At 46.3% G+C, this 22,508-nt stretch overlaps 1 protein-coding gene across 1 annotated transcript in view; it reads right to left on the reverse strand.

The window, feature by feature from the left end:
* Positions 1 to 1,022: 1,022 nt before the first annotated feature.
* LOC144500344 (uncharacterized) overlaps positions 1,023 to 22,508 on the reverse strand; it is a 198,724-nt gene continuing 177,238 nt past the window's right edge. The window contains exons 14-16 of the mRNA XM_078223092.1: positions 10,609 to 10,711; positions 4,837 to 4,973; positions 1,023 to 4,097 (exon numbers count right to left, since the gene is read on the reverse strand). Coding sequence (XP_078079218.1) covers positions 3,962 to 4,097; positions 4,837 to 4,973; positions 10,609 to 10,711 — 376 coding nt within the window. The 3' untranslated portion in view covers positions 1,023 to 3,961. The remainder of the gene's footprint in view (positions 4,098 to 4,836; positions 4,974 to 10,608; positions 10,712 to 22,508) is intronic.

Below are 22,508 nucleotides of genomic sequence, written 5' to 3' on the forward strand. Positions count from 1 at the left end.
ATCATGGCTGATCTGATCTGATCTGAAGGAAGTTTGGCATAAATAGCTTATTCAACATTCAGTACTTCATTCCCAGCAGAACTCTCTTTACAGTCTCGAGCTATATTGCTTAATCATTTTCTCATAGGCAATAGATTTTGGCTTCCTCAGTGGCATTGGCTGCTAAGAAAGAAAAATAATGAATCTTAATACAAGTTAGAAAGTGAATGTATCGAACGGCTACTGGGGGAAGCAACAGCTGATTGGTCCCAATATCCAATGGACAATACAGACTAATCAATACTTAAATCATCTCCAGCCACATGAATCCTTATTTTATCCATCTGGCTGAAAGTGGTCTAATCTGTAATAAATTAATAAATTAATGGTCGCTCCCGTATGAAGATTTTGTCCTCCTTACTCAACTACAACTGATATAAAGGTGGAATTTTCCAGGCATTCACGCCAGTGAGTTTCTCTGATCCCACCGCAAGAGGATCATAGAATCCCTACAGTGCAGAAGAAGGCCATTCGCCTATTGAGTCTGCACCAACCCTCCGACAGAGCATCCCACCCAAGCCCTCCCCCATAAACTCACATATTTACCGGCTAATCCATCTAACCCACACATCTTGGGCCACTGAGGGGCAATTTAGCCTGGCCGATCCATCTAACCCGCACATCTTTGGACTGTGGGAGGAAACCGGAGCAGCCGAAGGAAACCCATGCAGACACAGGGAGAACGTTCAAACTCCACACAGACAGTGATCCGAGGCCGGAATCGAACTTGGGTCCCTGGCACTGTGAGGCAGCAGCGCTAACCACTGTGCCACCGATTGCCAAATTCCCCATTCTCACTGGCAGCGACAGTAGGGCATGAATGAGCGGAAAGGTCCAGCCCAAATATTCAGCAAACCTACACCCTGAGGGCAACAAAATATACACTGGAATGCAGGGAGTTCTCCCACATAGTGCTGGGAACCAAGTAGAAAAAGACCCACCCCCTTTCCCACCCTCCACCCCCAAACCTTCTCAACACAACTATCCAATTCATGTCAAGCAGGGTGGTACCTCCCAGTAGAGGTGAAATGTCTGCAGGAATTCTTGTACTGGGGTCGAATCCCGAGGCCTTCCAGCAGCTGCTGAAAGGAAATGCGGTTCTGATGAAAGCTCCATTAACCTGAAACATGAACCTTACTTTGGCCTCTTCACCATAGGAGTGGTCTGACCTACTGGGGGTTTCCAGCATTTTACCTCAGAACACCCAACATCCACAGGACTTTGCTTTTTGTTTTGAGACAGGGCAGACCACCGGGGAGCTGTGGGTATTACCTGGCTCCTTAGAGCAGAGGAGGAAAGGCTGAAGGTAAGATGGGATAACTTGAAGCAAGGGGAAGATAAAAAGACATGAAAATGGTGCCTCAATATCTTGAGAGACTTCCTCATACAAAGAAGATAAACTTTTTTTTATTCATTCACGGGACATGGGTGTCGCTGGCTGGCCAGCATTTATTGCCCATCTCTAGTTGCCCGAGGGCAGTTGAGAGTCAACCACATTGCTGTGGCTCTAGAGTCACATGTAGGCCAGACCAGGTAAGGATGGAAACTTCTAAGGACATTAGCGAACCAGATGGGTTTTTCCGACAATCAACAATAGTTTTATGGTCATCAGTAGATTCTTAATTCCAGATTTTTTTTATTGAATTCAAATTCCACCACCTGATATGGTGGGATTCGAACCAGGGTCCCCAGAACATTAGCTGAGTTTCTGGATTAATAGTCTAGTGATAATACTACTAGGCCATCGCCTCCCCATGCTTCATATCCGATGGGTTGTATGTAATGGCCTCCATTGTATTGTTGTAATGGTGCTTGTGTAGAAACGTCCTTCCAAGACATTTCAACTCATGCCTCAAATCTTCTTTATCCAGAGGATTGGTATACAAGAGAGCATATATTATGTTCCAGATGTACAAGTCCTGGTTTGACCACATCTGGAGTACTGTCTTCAGTCCTAGGTACCACATCTTGGGAAGGCTTTACGAGGGAGAATATATTGGCCTTGGAGGGAGTGCAGCCTAGATTTGCCAAAACATTACCAGAATGCGAACGTGAATTAGATTTAACAAATTAGGGGTCTACTCCCTGGAATTTAGAACCTTAAGGGGCAATTTAATCAACATTCTCAAGATGTCCAAAGATGTGCACGTTAGGTTGACTGGTCATGCTAAATTGTCCCTTAGTGTCCCAAGATATGTAGGTTTAGGGGGATTAGTGGGGTAAATACATGGGGTTATGGGGATAGGGCCTGTGGAAGATGCTCTGTCGGAAAGTTGATGCAGAGTCAATGGGCCGAATGGCCTCCTTCTGTACTGTAGGATTCTATGATATTAAGGGTAACTGAGAAGGAAGATGGAGAGATACCATTTCTGCTGATTGAGAGACAAGAAATAGGGGGCATGGTCAAAACATAGAACCAGGCCTTTTAGGGGTGAATTTTGGAAACACTTCAAGAATGACAAAGCGTGCTAGAAATTTGGAACTCTTTTCTGAAAGCAGCAATTAATGCTACAACAATTGTAAATTTTAATTCTGAGATAATTTACTTCTTGTTAAAGGCATTAAGGGACATGGGACAAAGGGGGGTGGATGGAGTGGGGTGGCAGATCCGCCATGATCACACACTGAATTGATTGGAACAGATAGAACCATAGAAAATTACAGCTCAGAAATAGGCCTTTTGGCCCTTCTTGTCTGTGCCGAACCATTTTATGCCTAGTCCCACTGACCTGCACTTGGACCATATCCCTCCACACCCCTCTCATCCATGAACCCGTCCAAGTTTTTCTTAAATGTTAAAAGTGACCCCACATTTACCACTTTATCTGGCAGCTCATTCCACACTCCCACCACTCTCTGCGTGAAGAAGCCCCCCCCCCTAATATTCCCTTTAAACTTTTCTCCTTTCACCCTTAACCCATGCCCTCTGGTTTTTTTCTCCCCTAGCCTCAGCGGAAAAAGCCTGCTTGCATTCACTCTATCTATACCCATCAAAATCTTATACACCTCTATCAAATCTCCCCTCAATCTTCTACGCTCCAGGGAATAAAGTCCCAACCTATTCAATCTCTCTCTGTAACTCAGCTTCTCAAGTCCCAGCAACATCCTTGTGAACCTTCTCTGCACTCTTTCAATCTTATTTACATCCTTCCTGTAACTAGGTGACCAAAACTGTACACAATACTCCAAATTCGGCCTCACCAATGCCTTATATAACCTTACCATAACACTCCAACTTTTATACTCGATACTCCGATTTATAAAGGCCAATGTACCAAAGGCACTCTTTACGACCCTATCCACCTGTGACGTCACTTTTAGGGAATTCTGTACCTGTATTCCCAGATCCCTCTGTTCAACTGCACTCGAAAAAAAGATTCGAAAAAAATAAAGGCCACCTCCAACTTAAATGCCTGATTCCAACTCAGAACCCAAGGAAGGCACCGGGTAATGAGTCAAGACACCCTGGAAATATTCCGAGAAAATCCACTGGACATATTTGAAAATGGATGAAGCAAAAAGATCAAAAAGGGACACTGCACGAGGGCAGGGAGGGGGAGATTCGTAGCTGTTCCCCAAACTCGTGTCTTTCAGCTTGGATATTCCGAACAAAATGGAATTTTAAATACCGCACAAATATATGCGGCTCACTTTAGGGTGGTAGAGATAGATATGTCCCAAAAACTGGAATTAAATGTGTCAAAAATCAAACTTTTTTCAACCCGACAGTACTTGTCATCAATCCAACGGGTTCGATTTGGAGTGCAAATATCCAATCCCAACCATTTTCCAAGAGCGAATGATGGGTCCATTGAGTATCCCGATGACCATCAGAGTGACCCTGAGATTTGGAAAGTTGTGCTGGAGTTAGTGCATCCTTAATACTTTGCTTTATTTGGTTTCCGGGGATAGCACATCTCCTTCAGTGCTGCCAGGGTTTCTTGTCAACTCCCCTGTGATCAGGAATGTGTTTGTAGCGACATTTGTCTCCAAAATGGCAGCCAGTGGTGCGCCAGAAGTAGCATTCATCACCGTCAACTGGACCGCGACGCTTCGACCTGAGGTAAGTAAAAAGCATTTAAAATTCAGAACAGAGTCTCCCTCTGTCCAATTCCACACTCCAAACCAACCACCCAAACTCAACTAAAAAGGACATTAAACAGCACAGTGGTTAGCACTGCTGCCTCACAGCGCCAGGGACCCGGATTCAATTCCCGGCTTGGGTCATTGTCTGTGTGGAGTCTGCACGTTCTCCCCGTGTCTGCGTGGGTTTCCTCCGGGTGCTCCGGTTTTCTCCCACAGTCTGAAAGACGTGCTGGTTAAGTGCATTGGCCATGCTAAATTCTCCCTCAGTTAATTATTTATTAGTCACAAGTAGGCTTACATTACCACTGCAATGAAGTTACTGCGAAAATCCTCTAGTCGCTACACTCCGGCGCCTGTTCGGGTATACAGCCATGCAATTTAGCCCCTTACTGTCAGGGGGACTAGCTAGTGTAAATGCATGGGGTTATGGGGCTAGAGCCTGAGTGGGATTGTGGTCGGTGCAGACTCGATGGGGTAAATGGCCTCCTTCTGCACTGTAGGATTCTATGATTCTATGTGATCTGACACCTCAACTGTCGAGGATGTACAAGAGGCCACGTTGAAGGAGTGTAGCGATCTCGGAGGGTCAGACAGGACTCAAGAGATTGGGACAGGCAATGTGCTAAAGTCAAATGACGCTAAGCCCATACTGTCAACGATCATGTGACTATCAATGTCCATATATATGTGCCCCCCATCTCGTGAACTTACCCGCACGCTGCTGTCATGATTTTTGATTGGACCGACACTTGGACCGGGACAGGGGCTTTCTGCAGTGGGGAAGCTCGTTTATTCAGATGTCTGTCAGGGTATCTGATTAGCAACTTGGTGTTTTCTATTTCTTTACCCTGTGAATTAAAGAGAGAATTACTGACCAAACTGAGACCAGGTGCCTGGTGGCCATAAGGCATAAAGATCAGGAAGGTTCAGCCCTTCAGTTAGCCAACCTCATCGGGGTGGCAATAGGTACGACACTAACTCACAACACGGAAACTGAACGTCCCCTGCAAGCTGTGGGTGCTTGTGGTCCACAGCGGCTCGGAATGCACTCCGCCACCCATTCACAAACTCTCTCTTTGAAGATACTGCGAGTGTACGACTCTGCAGGATAATTTTATAGGTACCGCAAATTTAAATAAACTGGCAACACACAACAAAATCATTTCAGAGGGGAAATTACATTTTTCCAACTGGTTTGACAAACCAATTGAAAAAAATGTAATTTCCAAAATCACCTTGTTTTGCTTTGGTTATCTTGGTATCACAAACTAATGTCCAGAATCCCGCAACATTTATGAATCTTCTATGTTTCAATGAAACACCTACCATGCTTCTAAACTCCGATGCCATCCCCCTATTTAACTCCATTTGCCATCATTCTGCCAACTCACTTCATCTACCAATGTCCCTTTGCAATTTTCTGCTCTTATCTACATTTTCTAACCGTGCCACCTGAATTTGAGCTGAATGGAACAAATGTGGAAATACAAATCTCTGTTCCATTGTTGAACTCCTGGAGAAAAGCTCTGATGAGAGAGTTGCAGAAGGGTAGAGTTGGGTACCTTCAGCATGCCTATGGAAACTGCCTGCATTTCCATGGATCACGTCACGAGGGGAATCAGACAGTCAGGAAAGAGGAAGAGACCAGAAAATGGAGGTACTCTGTCAGGGTTAGAGGAGAACATACCAATATTGGAACATACCAATCAGTAGCAGGAATAGACCACTCAGCCTCTCGAGCCTGCTCCACCGTTCAATAAGATTATGTCTCAATTTCACATTCAGCCTATCCCAATAACAAGGGCGGCTCAGTGGTTAGCACTGCTGCCTCACAGCGCCAGGGATCCGGGTTCAATTCCGGCCTCCGGTCACTGTCTGTGTGGAGTTTGCGCATTCTCCCCGTGTCTGCGTGGGTTTCCTCGGGTGCTCCGATTTCCTCCCAAAGATATGCGGGTTAGGTTGATTGGCCATGCTAAATTGCCCCTTAGTGTTAGGGGATTAACAAGGTAAATATGTGGGGTTGCGGGAATAGGGCCTGGGTGGGATTGTGGTCGGTGCAGACTCGACGAGCCAAATGGCCTCTTTCTGCACTGTAGAGATTCTATGGACATTTGACTCCCTTGTGAGTCAAGAACCTATTTACCTCTACCTTAAAAATATGAAATGATTTAATTTTAATATCCTACTGGAGCTTTATTTCCGCTGATTTACACCTCTTCAACTTGTGTTTGCAAATAAACACTTGTGAATGTTTGAAATTTGTTGCTGTATTTAACACCACAGGCTGAATTTTTACCATCCCGCCCACCACAGGAATGGTAGCAGCAGGACACGAACCATGCTAAGGTCTCCTGACCTCGCGGGGGATCGTCCGGCTTTGGGGTGAGCGCGGCCGGAAAATCCCGCCCCACATGTCTCAGCCAGAGTGGAGATGATTGGGTAATCCCCTGTCGGTTACACTGCTGTAAGTGACCAGGATTGATTTGATGCATTATCTATCCTCCACTGCCTGCGTGTAAACTGGAGAAATAACCCTGCCAATACTGGGGGACTTTCAGTTATGGGCTGCGTTTTCTGTAAACTGTGATGTGCAGCACGGTGGCATGGTGGTTAGCACTGTTAGCACAGCGGCGGATTTTTAGGGAGATTTTTCTCAGTACTCAGCAAAAATATATTCCTGTGATAAAGGGATAACGAAAAGGGATAACCAGCCGTGGATAACTAAGGAAATAAAGGAGAGTATTAAATTAAAAAACGATGCGTACAGAGTGGCCAAAACTAGTGGGGAATTGGAAGATTGGGAAAGCTTTAAAAAACAACAAAGAACCCCTAAGAAAGCGATAAAGAAAGGAAAGATAGATTATGAAACTAAACTAGCACAAAATATAAAAACTGATAATAAAAGTTTTTACAAATATATAAAAAGGAAAAGAGTGGCTAAAGTAAATGTTGGACCCTTAGAAGACGAGAAGGAGGATTTAATAATGGGAAACGAGGAAATGGCCAAGGCCTTAAACAAGTTTTTTGTGTCGGTCTTCACGGTAGAGGACACAAATAGCTTACCGAAAATTGATGGTCGTGGGACTGTAGGGGGCGAGGTCCTTAAAACGATTACTATTACTAAAGAGGTAGTGCTTGGTAGGCTAATGGGACTAAAGGTAGACAAGTCCCCGGGCCCGGATGGAATGCATCCCAGGGTACTGAAAGAAATGGCAGAAGTAATAGCGGATGTGTTGGTTGTAATTTATCAAAATTCGCTGGACTCTGGGGAAGTGCCGGCTGGTTGGAAAACAGCTAATGTGACGCCACTGTTTAAAAAAGGAGGTAGACAAAAGGCGGGTAACTACAGGCCGGTTAGCTTAACGTCTGTAGTTGGGAAATTGCTGGAATCCATCATTAAAGAAGAAATAGCAGGACACCTGGAAAAAAATGGTTCGATCAAGCAGACGCAGCGTGGATTCATGAAGGGAAAGTCATGTTTGATGAATTTACTGGATTTTTATGAAGATGTAACGAGTGCGGTTGACAGAGGGGAACCGGTGGATGTGGTGTTTTTGGATTTCCAGAAGGCGTTCGATAAGGTGCCTCACAAAAGGTTGCTGCAGAAGATTAAGGTACACAGAGTTGGGGTTAAAGTGTTAGCGTGGATTGAGGATTGGCTATCTAACAGGAAGCAGAGAGTCGGAATAAATGGGTGCTTTTCTGGTTGGCAGTTGGTGACTAGAGGCGTGCCGTAGGGATCGGTGCTGGGGCCTCAACTGTTTACCATATACATAGACGATCTGGAGGAGGGGACCGAGTGTAGGGTAACAAAGTTTGCGGATGATACCAAGTTGAGTGGGAAAGCAAATTGCGTGGAGGATGCGGAAAGTCTGCAGAGAGATTTGGATAGGCTAAGTGAGTGGGCGAGGACCTGGCAGATGGAGTATAACGTTGACAAGTGTGAGGTTATCCACTTTGGAAGGAATAATAGTAAAATGGACTATTATTTAAATGGTGAAAAATTACAACATGCTACTGTGCAGAGGGGCCTGGGGGTCCTTGTGCATGAATCGCAAAAACCCAGTTTGCAGGTGCAGCAGGTAATCAAGAAGGCAAATGGAATGTTGGCCTTTATCGCGAAGGGGATGGAGTATAAAAGCAGGGAGGTCTTGCTTCAATTGTACAAGGTACTGGTGAGGCCGCAACTGGAGTAGTGTGTACAATTTTGTTCCCCTTAGTTGTGGAAGGATGTATTGGCCTTGGAGGGAGTACAGAGAAGGTTTACCAGGTTGATACCGGAGATGAGGGGGTTAGTTTATGAGGAGAGATTGAGTAGATTGGGCCTGTACTCATTGGAGTTTAGAAGGCTGAGGGGAGATCTTATAGAGACATATAAGATAATGAAGGGGCGAGACAGGGTAGAGGCAGAGAGATTCTTTCCACTTAGAAAGGAAACAAGGACTAGAGGACACAGCCTCAAAATAAGGGGGAGTCAGTTTAGGACAGAGTTGAGGAGGAACTTCTTCTCTCAGAGGGTAGTGAATCTCTGGAATTCTCTGCCCATTGAAGCAGTGGAGGCTACCTCGTTAAATATGTTTAAGTCACAGGTAGATAGGTTTCTGATCAATAAGGGAATTAAGGGTTATGGGGAGCGGGCGGGTAAGTGGAACTAAACCACTATCAGATCAGCCATGATCTTATTGAATGGCGGGGCAGGCTCGAGGGGCTAGGTGGCCTACTCCTGCTCCTAGTTCTTATGTTCTTATGTTCACTGCTACCTCACAGCGTCACGGACCTGGGTTCGATTCCCGGCTCAGGTCACTGTCTGTGCAGAGTTTGCACGTTCTCCCCGTGTCTGCCTGGGTTTCCTCCGGGTGCTCCAGTTTCCTCCCACAGTCCGAAAGATGTGCGGGTTAGATTGATTGGCCATGTTCCTTAGTGTCAGGGGGACTAGCTAGGGTAAATGTATGGGGTTGTGGTGATAGGGATTGGGTGGGATTGTGGTTAGTGCAGACTTGATGGGCCGAATGGCCTCCTTCTGCACTGTAGGATTCTATGATGCCGGTGTTGGCCTTGGGTGGATATCACTTGTTGTACAGCCTACTGACACTTTACACATGCTGACCATTCGTAAATGTGAGGTCATCCATTTTGGTAGGAATAACAGCAAAATGGACTATTATTTAAATAGTAAAAAATTGCAGCATGCTGCTGTGCAGAGGGACCTGGGTGTCCTTGTGCAAAAATCACAAGGAGTTGGTTTGCAGGTGCAGCAAGTAATTAAGGCGGCAAATGGAATTTTGTCCTTCATTGCTTGAGGGATGGAGTTTATAAACAGCGAGGTTATGTTGCAGCTGTATAAGGTGCCGGTGAGGCCACAACTGGAATACTGTGTACGGTTTTGGTCTCCTTACTTGAGAAAGGATATACTGGCACTGGAGGGGGTGCAGAGGAGATTCACTAGGTTGATTCCGGAGTTGAGAGGGTTGGCTTATGAGGAGAGACTGAGTAGACTGGGGCTGTACTCATTGGAATTCAGAAGGATGAGGGGAAATCTTATAGAAACATATCAGATTATGAAGGGGGTAAGATAGAAGCAGGGAAGTTGTTTCCACTGGCGGGTGAAACTAGAACAAGGGGGATGGCCTCAAAATAAGTGGGAGCAGATTTAGGACTGAGTTGAGGAGGAACTTCTTCACACAAAGAGTTGTGAATCTGTGGAATTCCCTGCCCAGTGAAGCAGTTGAGGCTACCTCATTGAATGTTTTTAAGGCAAGGATAGATAAATTTTTGAACAGTAAAGGAATTAAGGGTTATGGTGAGCGGGCGGGTAAGTGGAGCCGAGTCCACAAAAAGATCAGCCATGATCTTATTGAATGGCGGAGCAGGCTCGAGGGGCCAGATGGCCTACTCCTGCTCCTAGTTCTCATGTTCTTATCTAACAGTCTGCATTTGTCTATTAGCACTCGTGATTACCTGTAAAGACTTGTTATTCAGCTGGCCCACACTATCTTTCCTTATCCTTTGACACTCTTGATTACCTGTCGGGCTATCATCTCTCTGCCTATACATATTCTGTGCCTGCGCACCCCGCTTCACTTCACCTGACGAAGGAGCAGCGCTCCGAAAGCTTGTGATTTCAAATAAACCTATTGGACTATAACCTGGTGTCGTGTGACCTCTCATTCTGTGAACTGAATACTGTTTACTGTAAAGCTTGCCCCACCTCCCACTCGCTGACACAGTGGAAAATTTATTCTCGGGACAATTGAGCTGGACATTTACCCACCCGAATATTACAATTTAATACAAAAAGGTGAGCCTTTTATGAATGTTGTTCTGGAGCAGATTGGAATGATAACAGACCACCTGCCTTGCCCCATTTACTATTAACACTTCCGATGCTTCCTTCAATTCATTGATAAATTGGGGGACTCTGATTTGCAAACAAGGCAGATGATAGGGCAATGCTGCAGAACAGGGAAATCTTTCCAAACTCACCTGTAACGCCTCCAACGCTTTAGCAGCTGCCATGTGGCACTTAAAGTTGACAAACGCACAGGAGCGCTCATGGAGTACCCGGATACTTTCGATCTCCCCGTAACTAGAAGGAAGCAGTTAGAAATGATTAAATTATTAATTGGTTGCGCCCTACCAATTTTGTCCAAAAAGTGTTTCCATCACGTGGGAATTAAATTGACAGAACACAGCCACGTCATCGACAGGAGAGCATTTTAAGACATCAGGCATGGGGGCAGAGGATGCGGGGAGGGAGTGGGGTGGGGGGGGCAATGGATTTACCAGGCTTGAATTTGCCAGGCCTGAATTTACTGGCCCTGAATTAACCAGGCCTGAATTTATTACCAGATTTTAATTTACTGGGCCTGAGTTTACCAGGCCTGAGTTTACCAGGCCTAAATTTACCAGGCCTGAATTTATTACCAGATCTTAATTTACTGCCAGAATTCACCAGGCCTAAATTTACCAGGCCTGAATTTATTACCAGGCCTTAATTTACTGGGCCTGAGTTTACCAGGCCTGAGTTTACCAGGCCTGAATATACCAGGTCTGAATTCTCGCTCCCAAGTTGAGAGCAGAGTCGGGGAAATTCCTGCCTCCACAAATCTGACTTGGGAGAAAGTGCCTCATTTTTTTTCCAGGGAGGGGGAAGGGGTGTTTTGTTGATAGCTGAAGTCAGACCAGCTCCGGGAATAACTTGGAGTGAGCACAGGGGCTGCTGTGTGAGGGGGGCTGTGAGAAAGGCTCGGAGACTTTATCACAGCTTAAAAAGAGAACGAAAACAGTCTTGAGCCCACACCTCCTGAATCCCCCACCCATTCCCCATGGCCCCTCATACACTCCATGCAACTCACCCAGAATCAACCATGGGCAAATCTCAGGATCCATGCTGAGATGAAATAAAATGAAGTCCTTTGGGAAGTTCCTTCCCCCATCAATCCCGACTGCAGAGTTGCAGTCCATTCCTTAGTTCCATTCCCTGGGAGCTAAGAAAGCCAAATACATTCCATATCAGCGAGGCGATGGCCTAGTGCAGTGGTTCCCAAAGGGTGCGGCGCGCCACACTGGTGCGGCGAGAGAGGATGGCAAGTGTGGCGGGAGGATTCAAGGACAATCAAAGAAACATTTTAAAAATGTTTCTTTGATTGTCCTTGAATCCTTCCTGCATCTACCCTGTCTAGTCCTGTTGGAATTTTATAAGTCTCTATGAGATCCTCCCTCATTCGCCATTTTAAAAATGTTTCTTTGATTGTCCTTGAATCCTCCCGCCACACCTGCCATCCTCTCTCGCCGCACCAGTGTGGCGCGCCGCACCCTTTGGGAACCACTGGCCTAGTGGCACCATCACAAGACAATTAATCCAGAAACTCAGCTAATGTTCTGGGGACCCGGGTTCGAATCCCGCCACGGCAGATGGGAGAATTTGAATTCCACAAAAAATATCTGGAATTAAGAATCTACTGATGGCCATGAAACCATTGTCGATAAAATCCATCTGGTTCACTAATGTCCTTTAGGGAAGGAAGTCTGCCGTCCTTACCTGGTCTGGGCTCCATGTGGCTCCAGATCAAGGGCAACTAGGGAGGGACAATAAATACTGGCCAGGCAGCGACGCCCATGTCCCACGAATGAATAAACCAAAAGAAAATCCTCACAGCCCTCAATCTCTGTCCTAAATCTTTTAATATTTAATCTTATATCCATATTTCTTTCTGCTAGACCTCATTGGCCAGAGGAAACAGCTTCTCTCCACGCTCTCTCTCAACCCTTTGTCAGTTTAACCGCATCAACCAAATCAACAATAATTTGCTATTTATACACTGCAAATATCTTTTGTAATCTCCTCTTTTCCAATAAAAGTAGCTTGAATTTTTCATGTTTTCCATTGTATTTGCACTTCCTCCAACCTGGCAATATTCTCATCATAGAATCATAGAATCCCAACAAGGCCAAAGGAGGCCCATTGAGCCTGCACCCAGGCCCTAACCCCGTAACCCCACATATTTACCCTGCTAAACCCCCTGACACTGAGGGTCAATTTAGCATGGCCAATCCACCTAACCCGCCCATCTTTATAGTGAAACTGAAACAGAACATGCTGGAAAATCTCAGCAGGTCTGACAGCATCTGTGGAGAGAGAATAGAGACAATGTTTCGGGTCTGGACGACCCTTCATCAGAGCCTATTCTAGTGAATCTGTGCTGTACCTTCCCAATCGTCTCAACATCCTTCCTCTTATATGGGACCCAAACACTTAAGGAAGGCAAATGGCATGTTGGCCTTCATTGCGAGAGGTTTCGAGTACAGGAGCAGGAATGTGTTGTTGTGATTATACAGGGCCTTGGTGAGGCCACACCTAGAGTATTGTGTGCAGGTTTGGTCTCCTTTTCTGAGAAAGGGTGTTCTTGCTCTCGAGGGACTGAAGCGAAGGTTTACCAGGCTGAGTCCGGGGATGGCGGGACTGATGTATGAGGAGACAGATTGACTAGGTTAGGATTGTTTTCACTGGAATGCAGACGAATGAGGGGGGATCTCATAGAGACTTATAAAATTCTAACAGGACGAGACAGGGTAGATGCAGGAAGGGTGTTCCTGATGGTGGGGGAGTCCAGAACCAGGGGTCACAGTCTGAGGATTTGGGGTAGACCATTTAGGACGGAAATGAGGAGACATTTCTTCACTCAAAGAATGGTGAGCCTGTGGAATTTATTACCACAGGAAGTATTTCATAGATCATAGAATTCGTACAGTGCAGAAGGAGGCCATTTGGCCCATCAAGTCTGCACCAACCACTATCACACCCACGCCCTATCCCCATAACCCCATGCATTTACTCTAGCTAGTCCCCCTGACACTAAGGGCAATTTAGCATAGCCAATCCACCTAACACGCATGCCTTTTGGACTGTGGGAGGAAACTGGAGCACCTGGAGGAAACCGCAGACATGAGAAGAATGTGCAAACTCCACACAGACAGTGACCCAAGGCAGAATTGAACCCAGGCCCCTGGCGCTGTGAGGCAGCAGTGCTGGCCACTGTACCACTGTGCTGCCCCAAAGGGGCATGGACAAGTTGGGCCAAAGGGCCTGTTTCCATGCTGTAAATCTCCATGACTCTATCTGCCGTTGTGGGATTCGAACCCGGGTCCCCAGACAATTACCTGAGGTCATTAGATTACTAGTCCAGTGACAATACCACTCTGCCACCGCCTCCCTATTGATGCCGAAACATTGAATGTATTCAAGACGCAGCTAGACATAGCACTTGGAGCGAATGGGATCAAAGGTTATGGGGAGAAAGCAGGATTAGGCTCTGGAGTTGGGCGATCAGCCAAGATCGTGATGAATGGTGGAGCAGGCTCGAAGGGCCGAATGGCCTCCTCCTGCTCCTATCTTCTATGTTTCTATGTCATGTTTCATGTAATGTGGTCCTATTCGTAAGATTCACCATTACACCCTGACTTTTATATTCTATACTCCTTTATCTGAAATCATGTATTCCAGTAATTTTTATAGCATCATCCACTGATACAGTGGCTTCTAATGTTATGTCTGGGAAAGGCCCATCATCCAGAGGCTATGATTAAAGAGTGCAGACTGGAAACAAGTCAACTCAACTGCCACAACCTGACGCTCCCAGATCAATAATTCTGGTGTAACATCTGAGAATATTTGAGTCATCTGCGTGTTTGTAACTGGAACAGAGGGTAGGGCCTGCTGCTAATAGCAGCTACCTGGGCAGTAATTAGCAGGCAATTAATCTACCACAGGAGCTCAGTCAGTGCTAAACTATGAAAGCCCAGCTGGTACCATTTAGAGAGCTCCAGTGTGAGATCACTTGCTTGAAATCACTCAGCTTGTTAATATCACTAAACAGTGTCCTTCACACAAAAGGATAGTCATAACTGCAAGCTGAAATAAATAATCATCACTGGGATTGCTCAGCTTTCAGAGCGCTGCTCCTTCCTCAGGGGAAAGCTCGTGATTCCAAATAAGCCTGTTGGGCTTTAACCTGGTGTTGTGAGACTTCTTCCTGTGCCCACCCCAGTCCAACGCCGGCACCTCCACATCAGGAATGCTATGGCAACACAACAACCCAGAATATATCTCATTACAAAGTAATCATTTACCTTTATTCATAGAGGATTGCAAGTTGCTTGATCTTGCTCTTGCCTTTCTAATAGATCAGAGGTAACGTGTACCTCAACTCCATTTACTTGCCTTTACTTTATATCACTTGATACGCTAATGCTATTCAGCGGTTAGCACTGCTGCCGGGTTCGATTCCCGGCTAGGGTCACTGTCTGTGTGGAGTTTGCACGTTCTTCCCGTGTCTGCCTGGGTTTCCTCTGGGTGCTCCGGTTTCCTCCCACAGTCTGAAAGACGTGCAGGTTAGGTGCATTGGCCATGCTGAATTCTTATCTGAACAGGTGCCAGAGTGTGGCGACTGGGGGATTTTCACAGTAACTTCATTGCGCTGTTAATGTAAGCTTACTTGTGACTCTAATAAATAAACTTTAAACTTTATTGGCAAAAAAGTTTAAATACCCCCTTGAATGCTTTAACACTGGTGTTCTAGGAATGAGGCTCTGAATCAGAAACCGTTTTTAAAAATTCACGCGAGGGATGTGGGCGTCGCTGGCTGGCCAGCATTTATTGCCCATCCCTAGTTGCCCTTGAGCAGATGGTGGTGAGCCACCTTCTTGAACTGCTGATACAGCTGAACGGCTAATCATTCCCATCCCTACATCTGTGTCAATTGTGACCCACTCCCCCACCGGCTCCTTTGCTGTGTTCACAATGGTGTGGAGATGCTGGCGTCGGACTGGGATAGGCACAGAAATAAGTCTCACAGCACCAGGTTGACGTCCAACAGGTTTATTTGGTATCACGACCTTTCGGAGCGCTGCCCCTTCATCAGGTGAGTGACTCTCACTCACCTGATGAAGGAGCAGTGCTCTGAAAGCTCGTGATACCAAATACACCTGTTGGACTTTAACCTGGTGCTGTGAGACTGTTTACTGTATTCACAATCAAAATCAGACCACTGTCACAAGCCAGAGATTGAACCTGGGGTCTCCCTGTCTCAGCTTGACTGTCCCGTGGGAAGCTGGAATCAAGTCTTCCCCCATCTCCTTGAGAAGGAGGTGCTGGGTTTACAAGGCAAAACCCGGAGGCTTCGTTAATGGAATAGAGACAGGAAATATTCATTGTAAATTAATAACTTGGTGTTCAATTGGACTCAGGTGGTGGTTTGATTTGATTTATTATTTGTCACATGTATTAGCATACAGTGAAAAGTATTGTTTCTTGCATGCTATGCAAAGCAGACAGTTCATCGAGAAGGAAAGGAGTGCAGAATGTAGTGTTACAGTCATAGCTAGGGTGTTGAGAAAGATTAAATTAATGCGAGGTAGGTCCATTCAAAAGTCTGACAGCAGCAGGGAAGAAGCTGTTCTTGAGTCGGTTGGTACCTCAGACTTTTGTATCTTTTTCCCAATGGGAGAAGGTGGAAGAGAGAATGTCCGGGGTGCGTGGGGTCCTTAATTATGCTGGCTGCTTTTCCGAGGCAGCGGGAAGTGTAGACAGAGTCAATGGATGGGCGGCTGGTTTACGTGATGGATTGGGCTACATTCACGACCTTTTGTAGTTTCTTGCGGTCTTGGGCTGAGCAGGAACCAAGGTGGGCAGTAACTGGGGATTAATTTGAGCTCCTATATATAGGAGCAGACTGAAACTTTACTTTTTGGGTTTGGAGATTCATCAGGTGTGTCTCTGTAAATAAAATTTTATAATTAAATAAAGATCAGGTCCAAAGATGTGCGGGCTAGGTTGATTGGCCGTGCTAAATTGCCCCTAGTGTCAGGGGATTAGCAGGGTAAATGTGTGGGGTTATGGGGATAGGACCTGGGTGGGATTGTGTTCGGTGCAGACTCGATGGGCTGAATGGCCTCCTCCTGCATTGCAGGGATTCTATGATGCTCGGTGCCAGTCCTCCCCTTCAGCCCTGCCTACTGAGGTAAAACTGAAAGCTAAATTGTTGTTCCAGCTCCTGACTTACATCACTGCTGTTAGTTACCATTAACCACACCCACTTCTATTCCCAGACGGAAGTCTGCATCTTGTCTGGACGAAATAGAAGGTCCTGTTATCTGCTGCTCACAAGGATCTGCACAACTGACAGTCCCTGTACCACTGAGACACCAAGGAGGCGGATTCACGCAGAGACAGCCAGCACTTCTGGAGGACGTTCGTGTCAAGAGTACAGTTTTGTTCAAGTTGAGTTGGTGAAAGATGAAAATGGTTCGCAAAAAGAAAATAAAATTGGCTGTTTGTTTGCAGCCAATTGAATCCCAATTCAGGCAGAACGCTTCTTGGCAACCACTGTGCATTTTTAGCTGCATAATGCAATGGGCGCCGTGCCCTTCAAGGAGAGTCGGGTAGAGGAGGAGGAAAACAATTTCACTTTGGCAAACGTGGCAGGTTGTGGCTCTCATTTGGGAGGTTTCTGAATCCCTTCGGCGTCAAAGTCCCTCACTTTGCATCGTTTTTGTGTGATGCCCTGTGCCACTTCCTGCTCAGTGTTCTGTGACAGGGACACACATACGCACGCACACGCACGCACACACATACACACGCACGCACACACGCACACACACACACTACAAAGTAGAAAGGGTCGAGAGCTTCAGGTTTTTAGGTGTCCAGATCACCAACAACCTGTCCTGGTCCCCCTGTGCCGACACTATAGTTAAGAATGCCCCACCAACGCCTCTACTTTCTCAAAAGACTAAGGAAATTTGGCATGTCAGCTACGACTCTCACCGACTTTTACAGATGCACCATAGAAAGCATTATTTCTGGTTGTATCACAGCTTGGCATGGCTCCTGCTCTGCCCAAGACCGCAAGGAACTACAAAAAGTCATGAATGTAGCCCAACCCATCACGCAAACCAGCCTCCCATCCATTGACTCTGTCTACACTTGCTGCTGCCTCGGCAAAGCAACCAGCATAATTAAGGACCCCACGCATCCCGGACATTCTCTCTTCCGCCTTCCACACCACTTTCCGCCACCACAGCACAGTGGTTAGCACTGCTGCTTCACAGCTCCAGGGTCCCAGGTTCGATTCCCGGCTCGGGTCACTGTCTATGTGGAGTTTGCACATTCTCCTCGTGTCTGCGTGGGTTTCCTCCGGGTGCTCCGGTTTCCTCCCACAGTCCAAAGATGTGCGGGTTAGGTTGATTGGCCAGGTTAAAAAAGTGCCCCTTCGAGTCCTGAGATGTGTAGGTTAGTGGGATTAGTGGGTAAAATATGTGGGGGTAGGGCCTGGGTGGGATTGTGGTCGGTGCAGACTCGATGGGCCGAATGGCCTCCTTCTGCACTGTAGGGTTTCTATGATTTCTATGATTTCTTCCGAAAAAGAGACAAAAATCTGAGGTCACGTACCAACTGACCCAAGAACAGCTTCTTCCCTGCTGCTGTCAGAGTTTTGAATGGACTTACCTTGCATTAAGCTGATCTTTCTCTCCACCCTAGCTATGACTGTAACACTACATTCTGCATTATCTCATTTCCTTCTCTATGAACGGTATGCTTTATCAGTATAGCACGCAAGAAACAATACTTTTTACTGTATGTTAATACATGTGCCAATAATAAATCAAATCAAAAAAACAGGCCCATGCCAGGAGGGGTTGAATTGACACTCTCCTGATGTCGCTCAGCCAATGGCTGGCATGATGCCAACATTCCAAATGTGGACCCCACCGGTCCAGGCAATGGCTACGCAGATCGCTTGGTGGACAAGCTTTCTACTGCAAGGTGGACCCTGCATTAGGTACGATTGCAGGGTAAGATCGATTTAAAGTATTGTTTTCCACTGTAAAGCCTGGAGTCTCTTTGGAGTGTGCTGAAGTGAGCTCCTGCATTTGCCAGCAAGTTGCTGCATCCTCGCAGGGATGGCAGAGAGTAGGTCACCTACAAAGGCAGCAGTGGCGGTGCCTCTGGAATTACAGGGTGACAGGAAGTAGGAGCAAAGGTTGCAGAGAGGTTAAATGCTGGGTCAAGTCGGAGCCAGACTCGTCCGGGTGAGAAAGTGTTAACTGGCTCCCCTCAAACCAACCTCCTTGGTTGGCCACAACAAAGGGTTAAGTTTATTTTTCATGAGTATATGTCCTGGGTGACAAGGTGGCACAATGGGTTAGCACTGCTACTCCATCTGACGAAGGAGCAGCAAGCTCCGAAAGCTTATGGTATTTGCTACCAAATAAACCTGTTGGACTTTAACCTGGTGTTGTGAGACTTCTTACTGTGCCTCACAGCACCAGGGACCCGGGTTCAATTTTGGCCTTGGGTGATTGTGTGGAGTCTGCACGTTCTTCCCGTGTCTGCGTGGGTTTCCTCCGGGTGCTCCGGTTTCCTCCCACACTCCAAAGATATGCAGGTTTGGTGGATTGGCCATGATAAATTGTCCCTTAGCGTCCCACGGTGTGCAGGTTAGATGGATTAGCCATGGGAAATGTGCGGGGTTACAGGGATAGGACAGAGGGGAGGGCCTGGGTAAGATACTCTGTCAGAGAGTCGGTGCAGACGCAATGGGCCGAATGGCCTCTTCTGCACTGTAGGGATTTTATTCTACGATTCAAATCAAAATGTATTTAACTATTTGAGTTGTGAGCATTGACGACTCAAACACATTTTTGCTGAGTCAAGGAAGGGGCAAATTTATTAACCACTAAACCATAGGAGAATAGTAAAGCACAACATCAAGCATTGGGCCCTCATGCAGTGATTCAGCTGCAGGCACGCACATGTACGAAAGGTGTTAAGAGTCTGATAAAAAAGTTTTTAAAATGATTAAATGTCCTTTAGTTGTCCTCGAGTCAATCCAAATACAATCCAATACAATCCAAATGTAACTGGATTGATTAGTAAGTTTGCGGACGACACAAAAGTTGGTGGATTTGCGGATAGCGATGAGGACCATCAGAGGATACAGCAGGATATAGATCAGTTGGAGATTTGGGCGGAGAGATGGCAGATGGAGTTTAATCCAGACGAATGTGAGGTAATGCATTTTGGAAGGTCGAATACAGATAGGAAATATACAGTAAATGGCAGAACCCTTAGGAGTATTGATAGGCAAAGGGATCTGGATGTACAGGTACACAGGTCACTGAAAGTGGCAATGCAGGTGGAGAAGGTAGTCAAGAAGGCATACGGCATGCTTGCCTTCATCGGCCAGCGCACTGAGTTTAAAAATTGGCAAGTCATGTTGACGCTTTATAGAACCTTAGTGAGGCCGCACTTGGAATATAGTGTTCAATTCTGGTCGCCACACTGCCAGAAGGATGTGGAGGCTTTGGAGAGGGTACAGAAAAGATTTACCAGGATGTTGCCTGGTATGGAGGGCATTAGCTATGAGGAGAGGTTGGAGAAACTTGGTTTGTTCTCACTGGAGCGACAGAGGTTGAGGGGAGACCTGATAGAAGTCTACAAGATTATGAGAGGCATGGACAGAGTGGATAGTCAGAAGCTTTTTCCCAGGGTGGAAGAGTCAATTACTAGGGGGCATAGGTTTAAGGTGCGAGGGGCAAGTTTTAAAAGAGATGTACAAGGCAGATTTTTTACACAGAGAGTGATGGGTGCCTGGAACTCGTTGACGGGGGAGGTAGTGGAAGCAGATACGGTAGTGGCTTTTAAGGGGCGTCTTGACAAGTACATGAATGAGATGGGAAGAGGGATATGGTCCCCGGAAGCATAGGGGGTTTTAGTTAAGTCAGGCAGCATGGTCGGTGCAGGCTTGGAGGGCCAAAGGGCCTGTTCCTGTGCTGTAATTTTCTTTGTTCTTTTGAATCCAAAGATGTGCGGCTTAGGTACATTGGCCTTGCTAAATTGCCCCTCAGTGTCCCAGGATGCGTAAATTAAAGGGATTAGCAGAGTAAATATGTGGGGTTACGGGGATAGGGCCTGAGGGACTGGCATGGTGGCACAGTGGTTAGCACTGCTGCCTCACAGCGCCAGGGACCCGGGTTCGATACCCAGCTTGGGTCACTGTCTGTGTGGAGTTTGCGCATTCTCCCCGTGTCTGAGTGGGTTTCCTCTGGGTGCTCTGGTTTCCTCCCACAGTCTGAAAGATGTGCTGGTTGGGTGCATTGACCCAATGCACCTAACCAGCATTAGGCGCATTAATGCTGGTTAGGCGCCGGAATGTGGCGACTAGGGGAATTTCACAGTAACTTCACTGAAGTGTTAATGTAAGCCTTACTTGTGACTAATAAATAAATAAAGTTTAACTTTAGTGGGATTGTTGCTGGTGCGGGCTCAATGGGTCGAATGGCTTCCTTCTGCACTGTAGGGTTTCTATGATTGAGGCGTGGGTTTCAAACGCAGCAGCCGACTTGGATTCGCTGGTTTGTTGGAAGCAGTTAGGTAGAGAAGATATTGCAATGATTACAAGATGTCAGTTCACTGGTAGGTTTCTGGTGGAGTTGGTTTCTCAAACTTGGCAACACTCTCATTCCAAAAGAGAGAGAGGGGGCAAGAGCAACCCTCAGCTTGTTTCCTCGACAAAGGCTTTTTGACACCACTTGCGTCACATGCAATCTCTCTCTGGTGGCTGCAGCCTTGCCCTGAAGTACTTCAGTCACTGTATATGTGCAGGAGGTTTTGGGTGTGTCTCTCTGTGGCAGCCATTGTTCAGTGTCCAGTACTTTATATTATGAATGTCTCTTCCTTCCACCGTTACGAGTTTCGTTGGATGTTTGGATTTCACGCACCCCTGAGGGTGACTTCTCTGTTTCTCACCTTCATCTTGGGATGCGGCCTTGTGTTTTTAAGGAGTTTGTTCTGCCCCAGTTCAAACTGCAAAATATCCAGAACTTAAAAATCTGAAAAGTCATATTTCCAAACATAAAGGGGTATAAACTCGTAGGACTTGTTTCCTGATAGTGTCAATGTACAGCAAGATCTCAAACAATGGTGAGACAGAGTACAGGAATGAGATAGAGAATCTGGTGAACTGGTGCGGCAACAATAATCTCTCCCTCAATGTCAACAAAACAAAGGAAATTGTCATCGACTTCAGGAAGCGTAAAGGAGAACATGTCCCTGTCGACATCAATGGGGACGAGGTAGAAAGGGTCGAGAATTTCAAGTTTTTGGGTGTCCAGATCACCAACAACCTGTCCTGGTCCCCCCATGCTGACACTATAGTTAAGAAAGCCCACCAACGCCTCTACTTTCTCAGAAGACTAAGGAAATTTGGCATGTCAGCTACGACTCTCACCAGCTTTTACAGATGCATTATTAGAAAGCATTATTGCTGGTTGTATCACAGCTTGGTATGGCTCCTGCTCTGCCCAAGACCGCAAGGAATTACAAAGAGTCATGAATGTAGCCCAATCATCACGCAAACCAGCCTCCCATCCAATGACTCTGTCTACACTTCCCGCTGCCTCGGCAAAGCAGCCAGTATAATTAAAGACCCCACACACCCTGGACGTTCCCTCTTCCACCTTCTTCCGTCAGGAAAAAGATACAAAAGTCTGAGGTCACGTACCAACCAACTCAAGAACAGCTTCTTCCCTGCTGCTGTCAGACTTTTGAATGGACTTACCTTGCATTAAGTTGATCGTTCTCTACACCCTAGCTATAACTGTAACACTACATTCTGCACTCTCTCATTTCCTTTTCTATGAATGGTATGCTTTGTCTGTATAGCGCACAAGAAACAATATTTTTCACTGTAAATTAATACATGTGACAATAATAAATCAAATCAGTGCTAGATTTTCCAGATCTGATATGGTTCAGGACAACAGCAATTTACATTTATATAGCACTTTTATCATTGAAACATTCACTCCCTCCACCACTGATA

The sequence above is a fragment of the Mustelus asterias genome, chromosome 11 (assembly GCF_964213995.1).
Source record: "Mustelus asterias chromosome 11, sMusAst1.hap1.1, whole genome shotgun sequence".
In the NCBI taxonomy this organism is placed as follows: Eukaryota; Metazoa; Chordata; class Chondrichthyes; order Carcharhiniformes; family Triakidae; genus Mustelus; species Mustelus asterias.